Source organism: Ovis aries, chromosome 3 (assembly GCF_016772045.2).
Source record: "Ovis aries strain OAR_USU_Benz2616 breed Rambouillet chromosome 3, ARS-UI_Ramb_v3.0, whole genome shotgun sequence".
Classification (NCBI taxonomy): Eukaryota; Metazoa; Chordata; class Mammalia; order Artiodactyla; family Bovidae; genus Ovis; species Ovis aries.
The window spans coordinates 176,792,172-176,808,435 of NC_056056.1; the positions used below are offsets into that span (position 1 = coordinate 176,792,172).

At 44.3% G+C, this 16,264-nt stretch overlaps 1 protein-coding gene across 4 annotated transcripts in view; it reads right to left on the bottom strand.

The window, feature by feature from the left end:
• SYN3 (synapsin III) overlaps positions 1-16,264 on the bottom strand; it is a 486,177-nt gene that overhangs the window by 74,632 nt on the left and 395,281 nt on the right. For all 4 annotated transcript variants that reach the window (XM_042247181.2, XM_027967692.3, XM_042247182.2 and 1 more), the window contains one exon: positions 1,737-1,799. In XM_042247181.2, coding sequence (XP_042103115.1) covers positions 1,737-1,799 — 63 coding nt within the window. The remainder of the gene's footprint in view (positions 1-1,736; positions 1,800-16,264) is intronic.

Sequence of the window (16,264 nt, forward strand, 5' to 3'; positions counted from 1 at the left end):
GATTCATTTTAAAGATGTTTGCAAGAAGTATCATCATTTGCCAGATGAGGAGGCCAAAAGAAGTTAGATGGCAACTTGCTCTAGTTAACATAAAAGTCAGAGCTGAGGCCACGCCCTGACCTGTCTGACCCTTTCCATCCTTTGCTGCTTGAAGGGGATGGAGTTTAGGTGGGAAGAGGTTACACAGAAGGCATATGGCATGGGAAGAAAGGGAAGAACAGAGGTGCAGGGTGCAGGGTTATTCATGGTTGGACTGTGCCTACACAAAGCACGGTTTCTACCGGCCCCTGCTGACACACAGTTGTGCTGGGCCTCTTATGTGGCCTCAGGTTCCTCCAATGGGGACGGCAGGCACTGAAATCTACCTGTTCTCACATGGTCCTGTTTGAACCAGAAGCTTGAGAGGTAGCCTGTTGTGGCCCCGCCCCCAACTTCCCCATCCCCATCCCCCTTATTTAGAAGTAAATCTCTAGAAGCGAAGGCACTGATCAATATCCCTCCATGAGATTTATAGAGAGGCACCAGAAAGAGACAGGGTCTTTCTTCCTCTGGGACGGTGAGCTTAGGGACCAGAGTGGGCCACCCACAGCTGTCTAACTCAACCATCTGAAGAAAACACCAGGTAGAGATAAACAGGGCCACGAGGGCCAATATCATTTGAGCTCCTGGATCCAGCTCTGCCTGAATCTATCAAGAACTATCTGAGACTTTCTGATGCTTGAACCAACGAATTGTCTTTTACACTCTAACTTGAGTTGTGTTTCTATACTTGCAACTGCAAAAATCTGACAGGTATGGTTTGTCACAATATGTTGTAACTGAGCAGGACCCTCTTGGGCCTTCCTGGGACAGACCCCTCCCCCACATCTTCTGCTGTAGCTCCTCTCTGAAGTATTTAGATAATAGTATCTGATGCACACTTCCTGAGTTGTTTTTGCAGATGCTAAAACCATCACTGAATGGAAGATATTAAAACTACTTGATGATCATGAGTCTCCAGACCTACTGGAACCTAAGGATTGATCATATTAACCACTCTATGACCTCACCATCAGCCAATCAGAGAATTGTGCAAACTGATCACATACCCTGAGACCCCCTCCCTCACCTGGCCTTGAAGAATGCTCAGCTGAAACCCTTTGGGAAGTTCAAGGTTTTAAAGTATGAGCCCCCAGTCCTCCTCGACAATAAATGCTGCACTCTCTTTGACCACAACCTGGTGTCAGTAGACAGGCTTTATAGCATGTGGGCGAGTGGACCCAAGTTTGATTCCGTAGCAGTGTCAGCTGTGACTGTGGAAGATATGTTTATTTTTGACTTTTGTGGAAACTGACTGACTCCAGGGGCTTCCTCCACAGAGCCATTCAACACCTTCTAGGTGCTAACTCTGCAGGTGATAAAGAGATGAGTAAGACATGTGCTTACACGCAGCTGTGGAGATGATAAGAACCATCTACAAAGTGCTGTACATCCATTTCTCTGAATCTGCACTCACGGGAACTGATTAGCCAGGGAGGGTTTGGCAAGTATGGACCGAGCTGGAGAGGTGATCCATGAGAGCTCAGAGGAAGGTGTGTTATTGGGAGGAGGGAGTGAATGTGGGGTTCCTCTAACACTCTGTTCTGGGAGGCTGGGCTATGGTGGAGGTGTTGGGGGATACAGAGAGAGGGGAGCAGGTGGTCTGGGGAAGCTGCATGAGTATTAAGGTAAGTGGAAGGAAGAGCTGCTTCTCATACCTTTCCCATTCCAGCGTGGGCATGTCCCAGCTTAACCACCACGGGGAAGTGAGGGGCTGTGAGCTGCAAGAGACAAGAGAAAACCACTCATTAGCATCCCAGAGCATCACCGCCAACACTCTGGTCACTAGTGCCACCTGGGAAGCCCATATCTCTGCATATATACAGTTCTGACTGATTTCACGATGTTGTACGACAGAAAGCAATACAACATTGTAAAGCAATTATCTTTCAATGAAGAAGAATAATAGTGGCCACACCAAGATGAGAACAAGCATTTGTGGGCTGCACTGCGTGGGCACTGTGTTAAGCTACTGTCCTGGACTCCCACCTTTAAAGAGTGATGGGCAGCAGCCTGGCCTGGTGAGTTCCCTGTCACACCCCCAGCACCCAGAACACGGCCTGACCCAGGGAAGGGGCTGACACAGAATCTGTGCCACAGTCTGCGTCTGGGTAAGACTTGTAAGGCATGCATGCCTCCCCCTGTGATATAGAGGAAGAGAGGCTCAAATGGTCAGATGCTTGTCTTGGCCATGCTTACTCAGCTAGGAAGTGAGGGGACCGGAACTGAACCTAGGCTACGCATTTCCTCCTCATGCTGTTCGTATGTTGTTTGAAATAGGTTTGTTCGGTGTCTAGAAGTATACTTGGAGTTGCTTAAGGACAGAGGTTATCCCTCCTCATTATTTAGTAATAATTCCATGACTTGGTCAGCTCCAGAAGAGGTAATCATGTCCCACCCTCTATATTGTACAGGTTTCTGTTCTGTTGCCTGTCCTTCCATCCTGGACTGTCCCCTCACACCCTGGATGCTCTGAGAGGAGGAACCAGGTCTTCCCTCCTGGTGCCCAGCACCTGGTCTGACACACAGGAGCAACTGTAGCTGCCACAGAGGGTCTGCTGTGGGTCCCAAAGCCATGGGCTGGACCTCATCTCATTTTCCCCCACCAAGGTCTCCTGAGGCAAGCAGGAAAGGTATTCTTGTAACACGACACAAAAAGTCGAGACTCAGGCAGCTGCTGGGAGAGGGTGGAGCTGGGATATGAACTTGGGTCTGTTAGACTCCAAGCTCGATGTGACTTGTTTCCTCTAAGACCTAGGCAAGGGCTTCCTGCAATAGAGGCTGAATAAGAAATTTCTTCCTGATTTCAGGCTAAAATGTATAATATCCTAGTGTCTAGAGTTAAGGAACACAGATTTTAGAAAAGGCAATATTTATTTTTGATTCCCAAAGCAATATGTACTCACTATAAAATTTTGGAAACTATAATAAAGTATTATGTCATTATGTATAAAGAGCACAATAAAAATCACCCTTGAACTTTAATGGTTTTGTTATATTATCTGTTTCCGTTTTTCTCTCTTTAATCTTAATTTTTTCTTTTGATTTGTTCTGTTCTTACAAAGTTGAGAGTATAATGCATACCCAATTCTGCTTCTTGCTCTTTGCATTTCATGTTATAAATGGTAAGCATGTTCCTGGTGGTAATATTTGTCAATTTAAGTGTTTTTATGGAATATTTCACATGAAAAAAGACTTCAAAAGCAATATTGTGAATATCACTTAGCTTTAGCAATAAACCATTGTCCATAAAGTTGAAGCCCCTGATGTCCTTTCTCATCACATTTCCTTCCCTCCTATCTCAGACGTAACCATCATATAAATTATGTGTTTATTATTCCCTTGTGTTTATTCATATTTAACTACTACATAGGATTCCCAATAATAGACATTACACATTTAAAAACCTTATGTGCTGCTAAGTCATTTCAGTCCTATCCAACTCTGTGCGACCGCATAGGTGGCAGCCCACCAGGCTCCCCTGTCCCCGGGATTCTCCAGGCAAGAACACTGGAGTGGGTTGCCATTTCCTTCTACAACGTAAAAAGTGAAAAGTGAAAGTGAAGTCACTCAGTCGTGTCCGACTCTTCGTGACGCCATGGACTGTAGCCTACCAGGCTCCTATGTCCATGGGATTTTCCAGGCAAGAGTACTGGAGTGGGGTGCCATGGCCTTCTCCGAAAAACCTTATGTAAGTGGTATCAAAAGAATCTACTCTTACACATTTTTGGGGTACACTGTGTTTGTGAGATTCATGTATGTTGATATATATAGCTCAGATTCCCATTTAACTGCTGCCAAATATTCCATTTGATGAGCATATTACCATTTGCCCATTTCCTGCTAACGAACACTTAGGTGACTTCTGTTTTTCCAATTATAAACAATGCTAGTAAGGGAGCTTCACCAGGACACAGGCACAGGTATGGAATTGCTGGGGTGTGGCAGTGCTTGCCTCAGCTTTGCTAGATGTAGCCAAATTGCTCTGCAAAGTGGATGTACCCACCTATGCTCTCATAGGCAGGAAAAGAGATCATGACACTTGAGGCTGAAAGACTGAAATTTTACCAACTCAAGGGACATACAGTGAAATGAATGGGTGCATTTTCACCAAGTGGCTCTTGTTCCCCAGCAAAATCACCCCCAGTCATTCACTCACATACCCTAGACACCCTCTTCAGTCCACGAACTGCCCAGATCACTACTGGGGCTTCATCTCCATCTTATTTTAGGGTGCAAATTGAGGTGAGGGGCAACGTTGCGTTCTCTCTTCCTCTCCATCCCTCTCAAATTGACTGTTTCCCTGCATGTTGGCAGGTACTGGAAAGAACTGTCCTCAAAGTTAACCTTACTTTCTGTTTAATCTTAGACTAGATATTTAACTTCTCTGAACCCTAGTGCTCTAATCTGCAAAATGAGTACAATAATGTGCTCTAATCTGCAAAATGGGTGCAAAAATTTGCTCTAATCTGCAAAATTACGAATAAAGCAAAAACTGGAATTAAGATTGATGGGAGAAATAGTAATAACCTCAGATATGCAGATGACACCACCCTTATGGCAGAAAGAAAAGAAGAGCTAAAGAGCCTCTTGATGAAAGTAAAAGAGGAGAGTGAAAAAGTTGGCTTAAAACTCAACATTCAGAAAATGAAGATCATGGCATCTGGTCCCATCACTTCATGGCGAATAGATGGGGAAACGGTAGAAACAATGACAGACTTTATTTTGGGGGCTCCAAAATCACTACAAATTGTGACTGCAGCCATGAAATTAAAAGACATGTTCATTGCAGCACTGTTTATAATAGTGAGGACATGGAAGCAACCTAGATGTCCATCAGCAGATGAATGGATAAGAAAGCTGTGGTACATATACACAATGGAGTATTACTCAGCTATTAAAAAGAACACATTTGAATCAGTTCTAATGAGGTGGATGAAACTGGAGCCTATTATACATAGTTAAGTAAGCTAGAAAGAAAAAACACCAATACAGTAAACTAACACATATATATGGAATTTAGAAAGATGGTAACAATAACGCTGTATGCAAGACAGCAAAAGAGACACAGATGTATAGAACAGGCTTTTGGACTCTGCGGGAGAAGGCGAGGGTGGGATGATTTGAGAGAATAGCATTGAAACATGTATATTATCACATGTGAAACAGATCACCAGTCCAGGTTTGATGCATGAGATGGTGCTCAGGGCTGGTGCACTGGGATGACCCAGAGGGATGGGATGGGGAGCGAGGTGGCAGGGAGGTTCAGGATGGGGAACACATGTACACCCATGGCTGATTCATGTCAATGTATGGCAAAACCACTACAATATTGTAAAGTAATCAGCCTTCACTTAAAATAAATAAATAAATAAAAAGACGCTTGCTCCTTGGAAGAAAAGTTATGACCAACCAAGACAGCATATTAAAAAGCAGAGACATTACTTTACCAACGAAGGTCCATTTAGTTAAAGCTATGGTTTTTCCAGTAGTCCTGTATGGATGTGAGAGTTGGACTATAAAGAAAGCTGAGCACCAAAGAACTGTTGCTTTTGAACTGTGGTGCTGGAGAAGACTCTTGAGAGTCCCTTGGACTGCTAGGAGATCAAACCAGTCAATCCTAAAGGAAATCAGTCCTGAATATTCACTGAAAGGACTGATGCTGAAGCTGAAACTCCAATAGTTTGGCCACCTGATGCGAAGAACTGACTCACTTGAAAAGACCCTGTTGCTGGGAAAGATTGAAGGCAGGAGGAGAAGGGGACAATGGAGGACAAGATGGTTGGATGGCATCACTGACTCAATGGACATGAGTTTGAGTAAACTCAGGGAGTTGGCAATGGACAGGGAGGCCTGGCGTGCTGCAGTCCATGGAGTCACAAAGAGTTGGACACAACTGAGAGACTGAACTGAACTGACTGAACTGAATCTGCAAAATGGGGACAATAATGCCCAACTCACAGGTTAGTAGGGGGAAGAAGAAATGACATAAAGAATGTAAAACTGGCACCACATAGAGGTTCAAAATCAAAGTGTGAAGTAGAGTTGAAGGGAGGAAGGAGATGACTGGTTTTGTGGGGCAAAGAGAAAGATAAAGGGGGTTGGCTGGGTGATGGAAGAAAGAGACTAGAGGCTCCAACCTGGCAGTATCTGGTTAAGAGCAGGGGAGGGAGTGAAATGAAGCCCAATGAAGCAAAATCAGGGGGCTACACCACAGTGAGTTATCAGAGGCGATTAAAGGCTGGCAGTTTTAGTCTGTGAGAACCTTAGCAATCATCTTGCCCATCCCCTGTATTAACATGTTAAGGCAGATAGAGTTTCTAGCAATGCCCTCCAAGATGTCCCACTCTAATCTCTGGAGTCCATGAATGTGATGAGATTGTCATACAATGATTGGTCTGTTATATGCACAGCTGACCTTAAAACAGGGAGATTATCTTAATCGAGTCACATGATCTCTTAAAAGCAGAGAACTTTCTCAGACTGGTGGCAGAAGAGGAAGGCAGAGAGATTCGAAGCAGGAGAAAGACTTAATATATCATTCCTATGCCAGGAGCTGAAGGCAGCCCCTGGCTGAAAGCCAGCAAGGAACTGGGGATCTCAGACCCATAGCTGCAAAGAACTGAATTATGTGAGTAACAAGACTGAGCTTGGGGGAGAAATTTGAGCTCTGGACAATGTGGCATCTTGATTTCAGCTGGATGAGACCCTAAGCAGAGAACCTTGTCATGCCGTCCCACCAAATGTACGTAACTCTGAGCTAATAAAGAGGTATTATTTTAAGCTGCTAAATTGTTGGAGAAGTAATAGGAAACTAATACATGTGTCCTCCTAGATACTGAAGACCAAAGAGTGAAGTGATTGTTTTCACAACATATAATAACAGAACTAATCAAGCTCATGTGTTTTGAGTCTTAATCAAGTCCTCTCTCTACCAAGGCACACTTTCCCGGGGACCATATGCATCTCTGAGGTGCAATAAATACTTTTCCCTAATCATAAGGATCAATAAAATAGTACAAGATCAGATCAATTCAGTGGGCACTAATTGAAATAAGAGCTATTATGTGGCTGGCTCTCTGTTTTATGTTGTGTAGGACACACAGAAGATTGAGACAGTGTTTCCTAGAGAGATGAACAATGCAATGAAAGAGCAGAACCAGCAGTACAGGGGGGGAGTCTGAGTGGGTGGTGTCATGAACAAGTCCCATAGAAAGGAAAGACTCAGAGAAGGATTCCGAAGGATGAGTAGCTTTGTGGGTGGGTGGAGGGAAGGCTTAGCATCCCTCAAGAGCTGAATGGTGCAGAGTGCTATGGTCTTCCCATGAAGGGTGTTTAGGTTCTTCATGAGCTCTAATGAATGAAGACTCAAAGGAAGGGAGGATTTATCTTATGATACTTAGTATGGGTTTATCATCAATAAAGTGATTTTGGACATAATTTCTATGTGGAATTAAATATTTGAACTGAGTGCCCTTCTCCAACACTCTTAAATGAGACTAGAGGAACACATTAATGGTCAAAAATAGTGGGAATAGAAATTGACACAGAAAGTCAATCAAGGGAAACCTGAGAATTTACAGTAGGATATTTCAAAGAAAGCATTTTGAAAATGTGTTTAAAACAATGAATTTTCCTGATACTAGGAGAAAGTTTCCTTTGCCATTTTTTACTTTGGTTGAGAAAAGCATTCTTTTCAGAACCAGCGTGCAAGTCTCTGAGCTGGTGATCTGAGAAGGAAGAGGCAATTTCGGGCCAGATTGCTAGGGGCCTTCAAATCTGAAGGGAAGAATCTAGGTTGCCTGGATGGACTGGAGAAATAGCTCAGTTCTGGGACAGGAGCATGACCTGTCAGCTGAGGGCAGGTTAAATTGTACTGGGGGAGGCTGAAGGGCCAGGCTTCAACAGTATGTGAACCATGAACTTCCAGATGTTCAAGCTGGATTTAGAAAAGGCAGAGGAACCAAAGATCAAATTGCCAATATCTGCTGGATCATCGAAAAAGCAAGAGAATACCAGAAAAAACATCTACACTGCTTTACTGATTATGCCAAAGCCTTTGACTGTGTGGATCACAACAAACTGTGGAAAATTCTTCAAGGAATGGAAATACCAGACCACCTTGCCTGCCTCCTGAGAAACCTGTATGCAGGTCAAGAAGAAACAGTTAAAACCGAACATGGAACAACAGACTGGTTACAAATTGGGAATGGAGTATGTCAAGGATGTATATTGTTTCCCTGCTTATTTAACTTATATGCAGATTACATCATGTGAAATGCCAGGCTGGATGCAGCACAAGCTGGAACCAAGATTGCCGGGAATAAATATCGATAACCTCAGATATGCAGATGACACCACCTTTATGGCAAAAAATGAAGAAGAACTAAAGAACCTCCGGATGAAAAAGAGGAGAGTAAAAATGCTGGCTTAAAACTCAACATTCAGAAAACGAAGATCATGGCATCCAGTCCCATCACTTCATGGCAAATAGATGGGAAAACAATGGAAACAGTGAAGACTTTATTTTGGGGGGCTCCAAAATCACTGCAGATAGGGACTGCAGTCACAAACTTCAAAGATGCTTGCTCCTTGGAAGAAAAGCTATGATTAACCTAGACAGCTTATTAAAAAGTAGAGATATAACTTTGCTGACAAAGGTCTGTCTAGCCAAAGCTATAGTTTTTCTAGTAGTCATGTACAAACGTGAGAGTTGGACTATAAAGAAATCTGAGCAGCAAAGAATTGATGTTTTTGAATGGCGGTGTTGGAAAAGACTCTTGAGAGTCCCTTGCACTGCTAGGAGATCAAACCAGTCAATCCTAAAGGAAATCAGTCCTGAATATTCATTGGAAGGACTGATGCTGAAGCTGAAAACTCCAATACTTTGGCCACCTGATGCGAAGAACTGACTCAACAGAAAAGACCCTGATGCTGGGAAAGACTGAAGGCAGAAGGAGAAGGAGATGCAAGAGGATGAGATGGTTGGATGGCATCACCAACTTGATGGATATGAGTCTGAGTAAACTCCGGAAGTTGGTGATGAACAGGGAAGCCTGGCGCATGCTGCAATCCATAGGGTCGCAGAAAGTCGGACAGGACTGAGCGACTGAACTGAACTGAAGGACCAGAGAGCAATTTGGAATTGGTTACGACCAACTTGAAGTGCTGCTGGTTGGGCTTGAACTAGGATGGGGGTGATGGAGAGAGTGGGGACACTGGCAAAAAGTTTTTTAAGTTTTTTTCTTTATATCCCTCCCCTATTTCCCATCTCATCGTCTGCCAGGTGAGGATGAGATGGTTAGATAGCATTACTGACTCAATGGACCTGAATCTGAACTCCAGGAGATAGTGAGGGACAGGGGAACCCGGTGTGCTGTAGTCCATGCAGTTACAAAGAGTTGGACATGACTTAGTGACTCAGCAACCCACTTTCCAGTCCAGGTGACTGATCTCATTGTCCTGGTGATTTCTGCCCAATACCTGTTATGCTCCATCTTTGCAAATATTTATACACATGTATGAATGAGATCCATTTTTTCCAAAATGGCTCTTTTTACTTCACAGCTCACCATGTGCATTCCCTTCCCCATGTCAGTAGCTACACTCCTAATCCAATAGTTTTAATAACTTCGTAATATCCCACAGGGCACATGGATTGCTTTCTTGGCCATTTTCCTATAATGGCCTAATTTGTGCCATTTTCTCTCTCTCTCTGCTGCTATGAGCAATACCACTAAATATCTTTGTACTCGTGAGCTTGTGCACTAGTGTCATAATACCTAGTCAAGAGCTTCTCAAGGGGAGAATCAGCAGTATTTGGAGACGTCCTGCTAGGTTTCTAGAGTCATATGTAAAAGCTCGAGAAAGAACAAGGATGCTATCATACTGCACCCTGGATGGATCCCCCCACCCTATGCTCTCCCAGTTTAATGACAGCCACACTTATTGAGTGTCTCCTAAGGGCCAGGGATGGTCTAGGCACTCAGATTTGTTAGCATTCTCCCCTTTCCTGATGTGATAGATAAGAAATCAGGGGCAAGCCATCTGTCAAGGTCAGGCAGTTAGGAAATGGTGGAGCTCCTCCACTGCCACCCAGGTCTTCTCCCCATGCTTCCCCTTTCCCTTTCCAAGCCATTCAAGTGGGTTTTAAAGGCCACTCTTTTTTTTCTTTAATTTTTATTTTTACTTTATTTTACTTTACAGTACTGTATTGGTTTTGCCATACATTGACATGAATCCACCACTCATTTGCAACATGCCAGCCCCTCCCCAAACACAGACAGGTCACGGAGGACAGAAAACATCTTGTTGGCTATTTTCTCTCTTCCCTTCCCAACAATAGCTTTATTTAGTTCCCCTGGGGATGGCAGGCCTGCATCAGTCTCTCACAGACTCCCTGTTCCCTGCTCACATGCCCCCAGGGGCTCCAGAGTTCAGCACTACCCAATGGCGTGAGAAGCCTGACATCCTGTTAGAAGGGGCGAATCAATTTTTGAAACCAGAGATCCCCAGCCTGATAAGGGCCCTATTCAGAAGTCTCCCAAGAAAACCAAATAAGTGGGGGTGGCCCAGGGCTCCTGCTAGGCATTCTCTTGGTGGGTGGAGTCAGAGCAGTGTGAGGCCAGATCAGAGTTGTACCAACCTCACCTTCAAGCCAAGGAATTAGACAGCTGGGACCTGAGTGGTCTAGGGCAGCTCCCCACTGAGGGAGGCAGCTCTCTGTATATTCACGACTCTCTGGAGATTTAAATACACAGTGTTTGGTCCTGGTTAAGTGATGGAGAAAGCAAGGCTTGGAAGAATCTGGGGGAGGAAAACAAGGACCAAAAACACCTTGGAAGGTTTCAAGGAGAAGGTGGGCCTCCATGATGCCTCTGAGGCTCTGCCTGATCTACTTCTCACTACCTCTACAAGCTTCATCTTGTGTTTCCCCTCCTTCCCACCCCAGCTTCTGTCTAAAAGTTCTGTTCCAGCACGTGGGGCTTTCAGATCTTCACTGAATGAGCCTCATTCCCTCTGGCCACAGGGCTTCTGCATACGCTGCTCCTTTTCTCTGAAAGATGCTACCTAACACTATTTTCTAGGCCACTCCTTTTCATACTTCACAGCTCGGTTGATATGCTCTGTCCCCAGAGTGCACTTCCCTGGATACTGGTCTAAAAAAATAAGTGCTTCTTGAATCTTCTTTATCACACCATGAACTCTCCTTTCATAGAGTTAGCCACTATTCGTAATTGCTCATTTATTTTCTTTGTTGTCGCTCTCTCAAATCCAAGGTAGGTGCTCTGAGAGAACAAGGTGCTCTGCATATTTCATTTACAGCTGTATCTCCAGGCTCCATCCAAGGGGTAGCATACAGTAGGCTGTGCATGAAGTATATATGTTGGATGGGTGTTAGACAAAGGCTTCCATGACAGGGAATGATGTCACATGTATACAGGCAGAGTTGGACAGAATTTGGAGAAAACTTGTTAGTAAAGGTTGGTGTGAGTAGAGGCTTGCTGGGGAAGCAGTGGGAATTAGGGTGAAAATGTAGGCAGTGGCAAGCTTGGGGGGCCTTACACATGAGGAAGGGATTTAGGATGGTTTCTGTGAACACTGGGCAGCCACTGAGGGTTTGGGTGCAGACACAGACAAAGCAAGTTCAGGAAGATTTCTGTGGGGCTGTGTTAACAACAGCTCCCAGTTTGGAGCACTTATAGTGTACCAGGAATGGTGCTAAACACTTTACCTATATCGTCTCATTTAAATCTCTTGACACATCTATGAGATGACTCCTATTTTTAGCCCTATCTCTTATGGCTCAGTGGTAAAGAATCCGCTTGCAGTGCAGAAGACACTTGGGACACAGATTCAATCCCTGAGTCAGAAAGATGCCCTAGAGTGGGAAATGGCAACCCACTCTAGTATTCTTACATGGGAAATTTCATGGACAGAGGAGCCTGGCAAGCTACAGTCCATCACTGAACCCTCAGGCCTCTCTTGAGTTACCGACTTACCTCAAAAACCCAGCCCCAGATGGTCTCACAGGCACCTCCAACCCAACCAAGGAAACCCATGAGGTTTCCAAGCAAACTCATAAATGTCCCATCAGAAATGCTCTCTCCTTTTCCTGTATCCTGATCTCAGTCAAAGGTCCCACTACTCACCCAGGTGTCAGAGGTCCCATCTGCCTTCCCTCTTTTTGTATCTGCCCTCGACCAGGTCTGGCATATAGGAGGGGCCCAGAAAACGTTGGCTAAATGAGGTCTGTGGCCTCATGGCCCAGCTTAATGCTCTCTGCCCTTAGAACCCCACCTCTGAACTCTCTGCCTCACCTCCTCCTACTTTTAGAGTGTCTTGGAAAAATACTGGTAGCATTTTTAGAAAAATTAAATTAAACCTGCCCTACGAAAACACAAACATTCCTTTTTCTTACATTTCCTGTTTCCCTGAGAAACGGAATAGTCAAAAATAAACACACCGATAGGATGGCAATATTTGTCTGCGAATACACTTTTCTTGTTTTTACCCCGGTGAGGTTAATGGCACTGAACAGGCTTGGGCTGCCAGTTCTCCTCCTGTGAGGATTCTCGGGTTTGTTCACAATTCGGACAGCATCCCAGCAAAACCGTGGCTCTGGGAAGGGTCTGAATGACCAAGGTGATGAAGACCACCCTGAATGGATAGACATAGCTGTGTGATTTTACGTTCCCTAGGTTTTCCATTGTCATTAATTTCTATTCACAATCTTGTTGCAGCTCCATCCCTCAGTGGGAAAAAGCCCTCTTTATAATCAGATGATCCCTAACATGGGAAAGTATTGTTTTTTTTTTTTAGTCACTTCAGAAAATAGCTAAATAATAACTGCACTCTTTCAGCATCTGCATTTCTTTGCTTCAGTTTATGTTCACAGTGTAATGTCTTAAGATTCAAGATAAATGTGATATTTTGGTTAAACGCACTCATTGGTGTTCCGTAGAACTTGCTTACTTGGGGCTATAAGCAAAGGGACATGTCATTTCCTCTGTCTGGTTCAGAGAAGCGCTATTCATGGAATGCTGCAGAATGAGGAGTTAAGAGGGAGCACAGGCTTTGAAGCCAGACACAGCAGATTAAATACTGTTGTGTCACTTCCTATCAGAGCACTCTTGGGCAACTCAGTTCCCAGGTTTGTTTTCTGTAAATGGGAATAGATACATCAGCAATAAAGGTTATTGTGAAGATTTGAGTTTGTATGTAAATCACATGCTACATATAGCTGGATCTTGGCCAGAAATTCTCTGGGGATAATGTGAACCATGATCTTTCCAGTAGTCATGTATGGATGAGAGAATTGGACCATAAAGAAGGGTGAGTGCTGGAGAATTGATGCTTTCGAAATGTGGTGTTGGAGGAGATTCTTCAGAGTCCCTTGGACTGCAAGGAGATCAAATCTGTCAATCCTAAAGGAAATTGCCCCTGAATAAACCACTGGAAAGTGATCCTGAAGCTGCAACTGTAAAACCTGGCTACCTAATTCAAAGAGCCCACTCACTGGAAGAGACCCTGATGCTAGGAAAGATTGAAGGCAGGAGGAGAAGGACAGCAATAGAGGATGAGATGGTTGGATGGCATCACCGACTCAATGGACACAAGTTTGGGTGAACTCCAGGAGATAGGGAAGGACAGGGAAGCCTGGCGTGCTGCAATCCATGGGGTCACAAAGAGCTGGACACGACTTAGTGACTGAACAACAATAATATTCCATTGTATGAAGTTTTTAAATTTTAAGCAGCTTTTAAGCACACCTTGGAAGGGGCTAGATGTGTATATCCATGGTTTGTGACTGCAAACCATAAAGGCAAATGTAAGTCTTAGCAAGTTTCAATAAACAAGGATAATATTTTGGCAATGCCAAAAGTACTGATCTTAGAAAATTATAATATACAGTTGGGCATCTTATGAATTTATAATACTTGGGAAGGAGGAAGGCTTTTTACTGGCAAACTGATACTGGCTTGAAGGTACTTTCCTCCTGTGTGTGTCAGACCTTATCTGTCTCATTCCCCACTGTTTCTTCAGCGCTTGCAAGCAAAGGGTCCAAGCCAGATTGTTAGTCCAATTATTGGAGCAAGCAGGATCTCTGCTTCCGGCACATTCTTACTAAATTTGTCATCCCAGCAACAAGTTGATAAAGAGAAAGGCTAAGAGGGAAACATGTCTAGGCCAAACAACGAAGTATCAAGAAATACTGGTACTGGGAACCCAAGAGCAGAGCAAGAGAGAAAGTGACCTCTGGTGCTCCCTCCCCCTTATAAGACCACTGCTTCTTTCCTTCTGAAAACCACCTTAACTTTCCAAGCCCTCATGGCTAACTTTGAAGCCATTCAGAGAGGAAGCTTTGAGGTGTGGGTTTCACAATCCTACTACGAAAGCTAAGGCTGTCATTGCTCATACACCTTGACTCCCACATTTACTCATTTGAGCTCCATGAGGGCAAGGTGGGTACTTATTTTGTTCATGGTTTACCTAGCACATAGCAAGTGTTCAGGATCTGTTGACTGCACTTTCTGAATGAATACAGAAAAGCAGAGTGCTGAAAAGGGAAAGTGAAAGTGAAGTCACTCAGTTGTGTCCGACTCATTGCGACCCTGTGGACTGTAGCCTACCAGGCTCCTCTGTCCATGGGTTTCTCCAGGCAAGAATACTGGAGTGGGTCACCATTTCCATCTCCAGGGGATCTTCCTGACCCAGGGATCAAACTCAAGTCTCTTGCATTAGAGGCAGACGCTTTAACCTCTGAGCCACCAGGGAAGCTCATAAGTGCTGGTGCTGTTACTGTTGGTCTTCCTAGGTGGCACTAGTGGTAAAGAACCCACCTGCCAATACAGATAGATGTAAGAGATATGGGTTTGATTCCTGGATTGGGAAGATCTCCTGGAGCGGGGCACAGCAACCTACTCCAGTATTCTTCCCTGGAGAATGCCATGGACAGAGGAGCCAAGTGGGCTATGGTCCATAGGCTTGCAAAGAGTCAGACAAGACTGAAGCAACTGAGCAAGCAGAGGAAAGGACTTACCATGCTCAAGAATGCACAAGGGAAAATGCACAAAGGAGTGAAAATTCCTGGAGGACTCAGAAAATATCAGGGCCAGCCGCAGGGGTAGAAGGTCAGTAGAGGATGATCCTGGGAAAGCAGGGTTTCACATTCAAGGACCTCAAATTTGGGCTCTTTAATGCTCTCTCCTAAATAAGGATATAATACAGTCATTTTCCTATGTGTGTGTATGTGTTAAAAGCTTTGGTTTGTCAAATGTACAAACCAATTTGTTTGTACAAATTAAAACTGTACTACAAATTTGGTTGTCCTATTTTTCAATTTAAAAAACAAACCTGGAATCTCAAAAAAGAACCACTGTCCTCATCTTTCAGAAATACATGCTGAAGTATTTTCAGATTAAAAAAATATATAGTCTTAGATTTGCTTTAAAATAATCCAATGTGGGGTGGGCATGTAGAGGACAAGACTGAGAATGTATTGAAGCTGGGTGATGGTACACAAAGGTTCATGATTTTACTCTCTCTGCCTCAGTGTATGTTTGAACATTTCCATAATAAAATATTTTTTTAGAAAGGGCCCCCTTCACTCTGAGTGGTCCTGGGGAGTCCCAAGATGTTCTTTCTGGTAAGAAAGAAGGATGAATGATGGGGAAGGCAGAGTCACTGGCTGAAAAGTGAATTGGGGCCAAACTGTGAAAACCCTTGTAAACTCTTCTGAGAGGTTTGGACTTAATCCTGCAAATGATGGGAAGGCCAGGAAAGAATTTTCGTAGGGGAAAGACACCATTAGGTTTGCATTTGGGAAAGAACACTTGTAGCTGGCGTCTGGAAGACAGTAGTGGTGTGTGTAAGTGTTTGGGGAGTGAGGGTTGGGGTCAGGTGGAGGGCCCAGCCCAAGGACTGGGAGCACCTGCCTTCCCCTTCACACTTCCCCTAGACAGTGCCTCCAGGGAGTACCCGACCTAAGAGAGGGACCAAGGAGCAGAATGGAAAGATGGATCTGAGCAGGACCTCTTTCATCTTTGTCTTCCCAGCATTATGCTCTCTTGTGGTTCCTTGTCACAACAAGTAATTACTTAGTGCAATCTGTCAATAGGGATTACTTACTGACTGTGTCACTGGTTAGACTAGGTGTAGCCAAACCATGGCTGTCTTCCTCCTT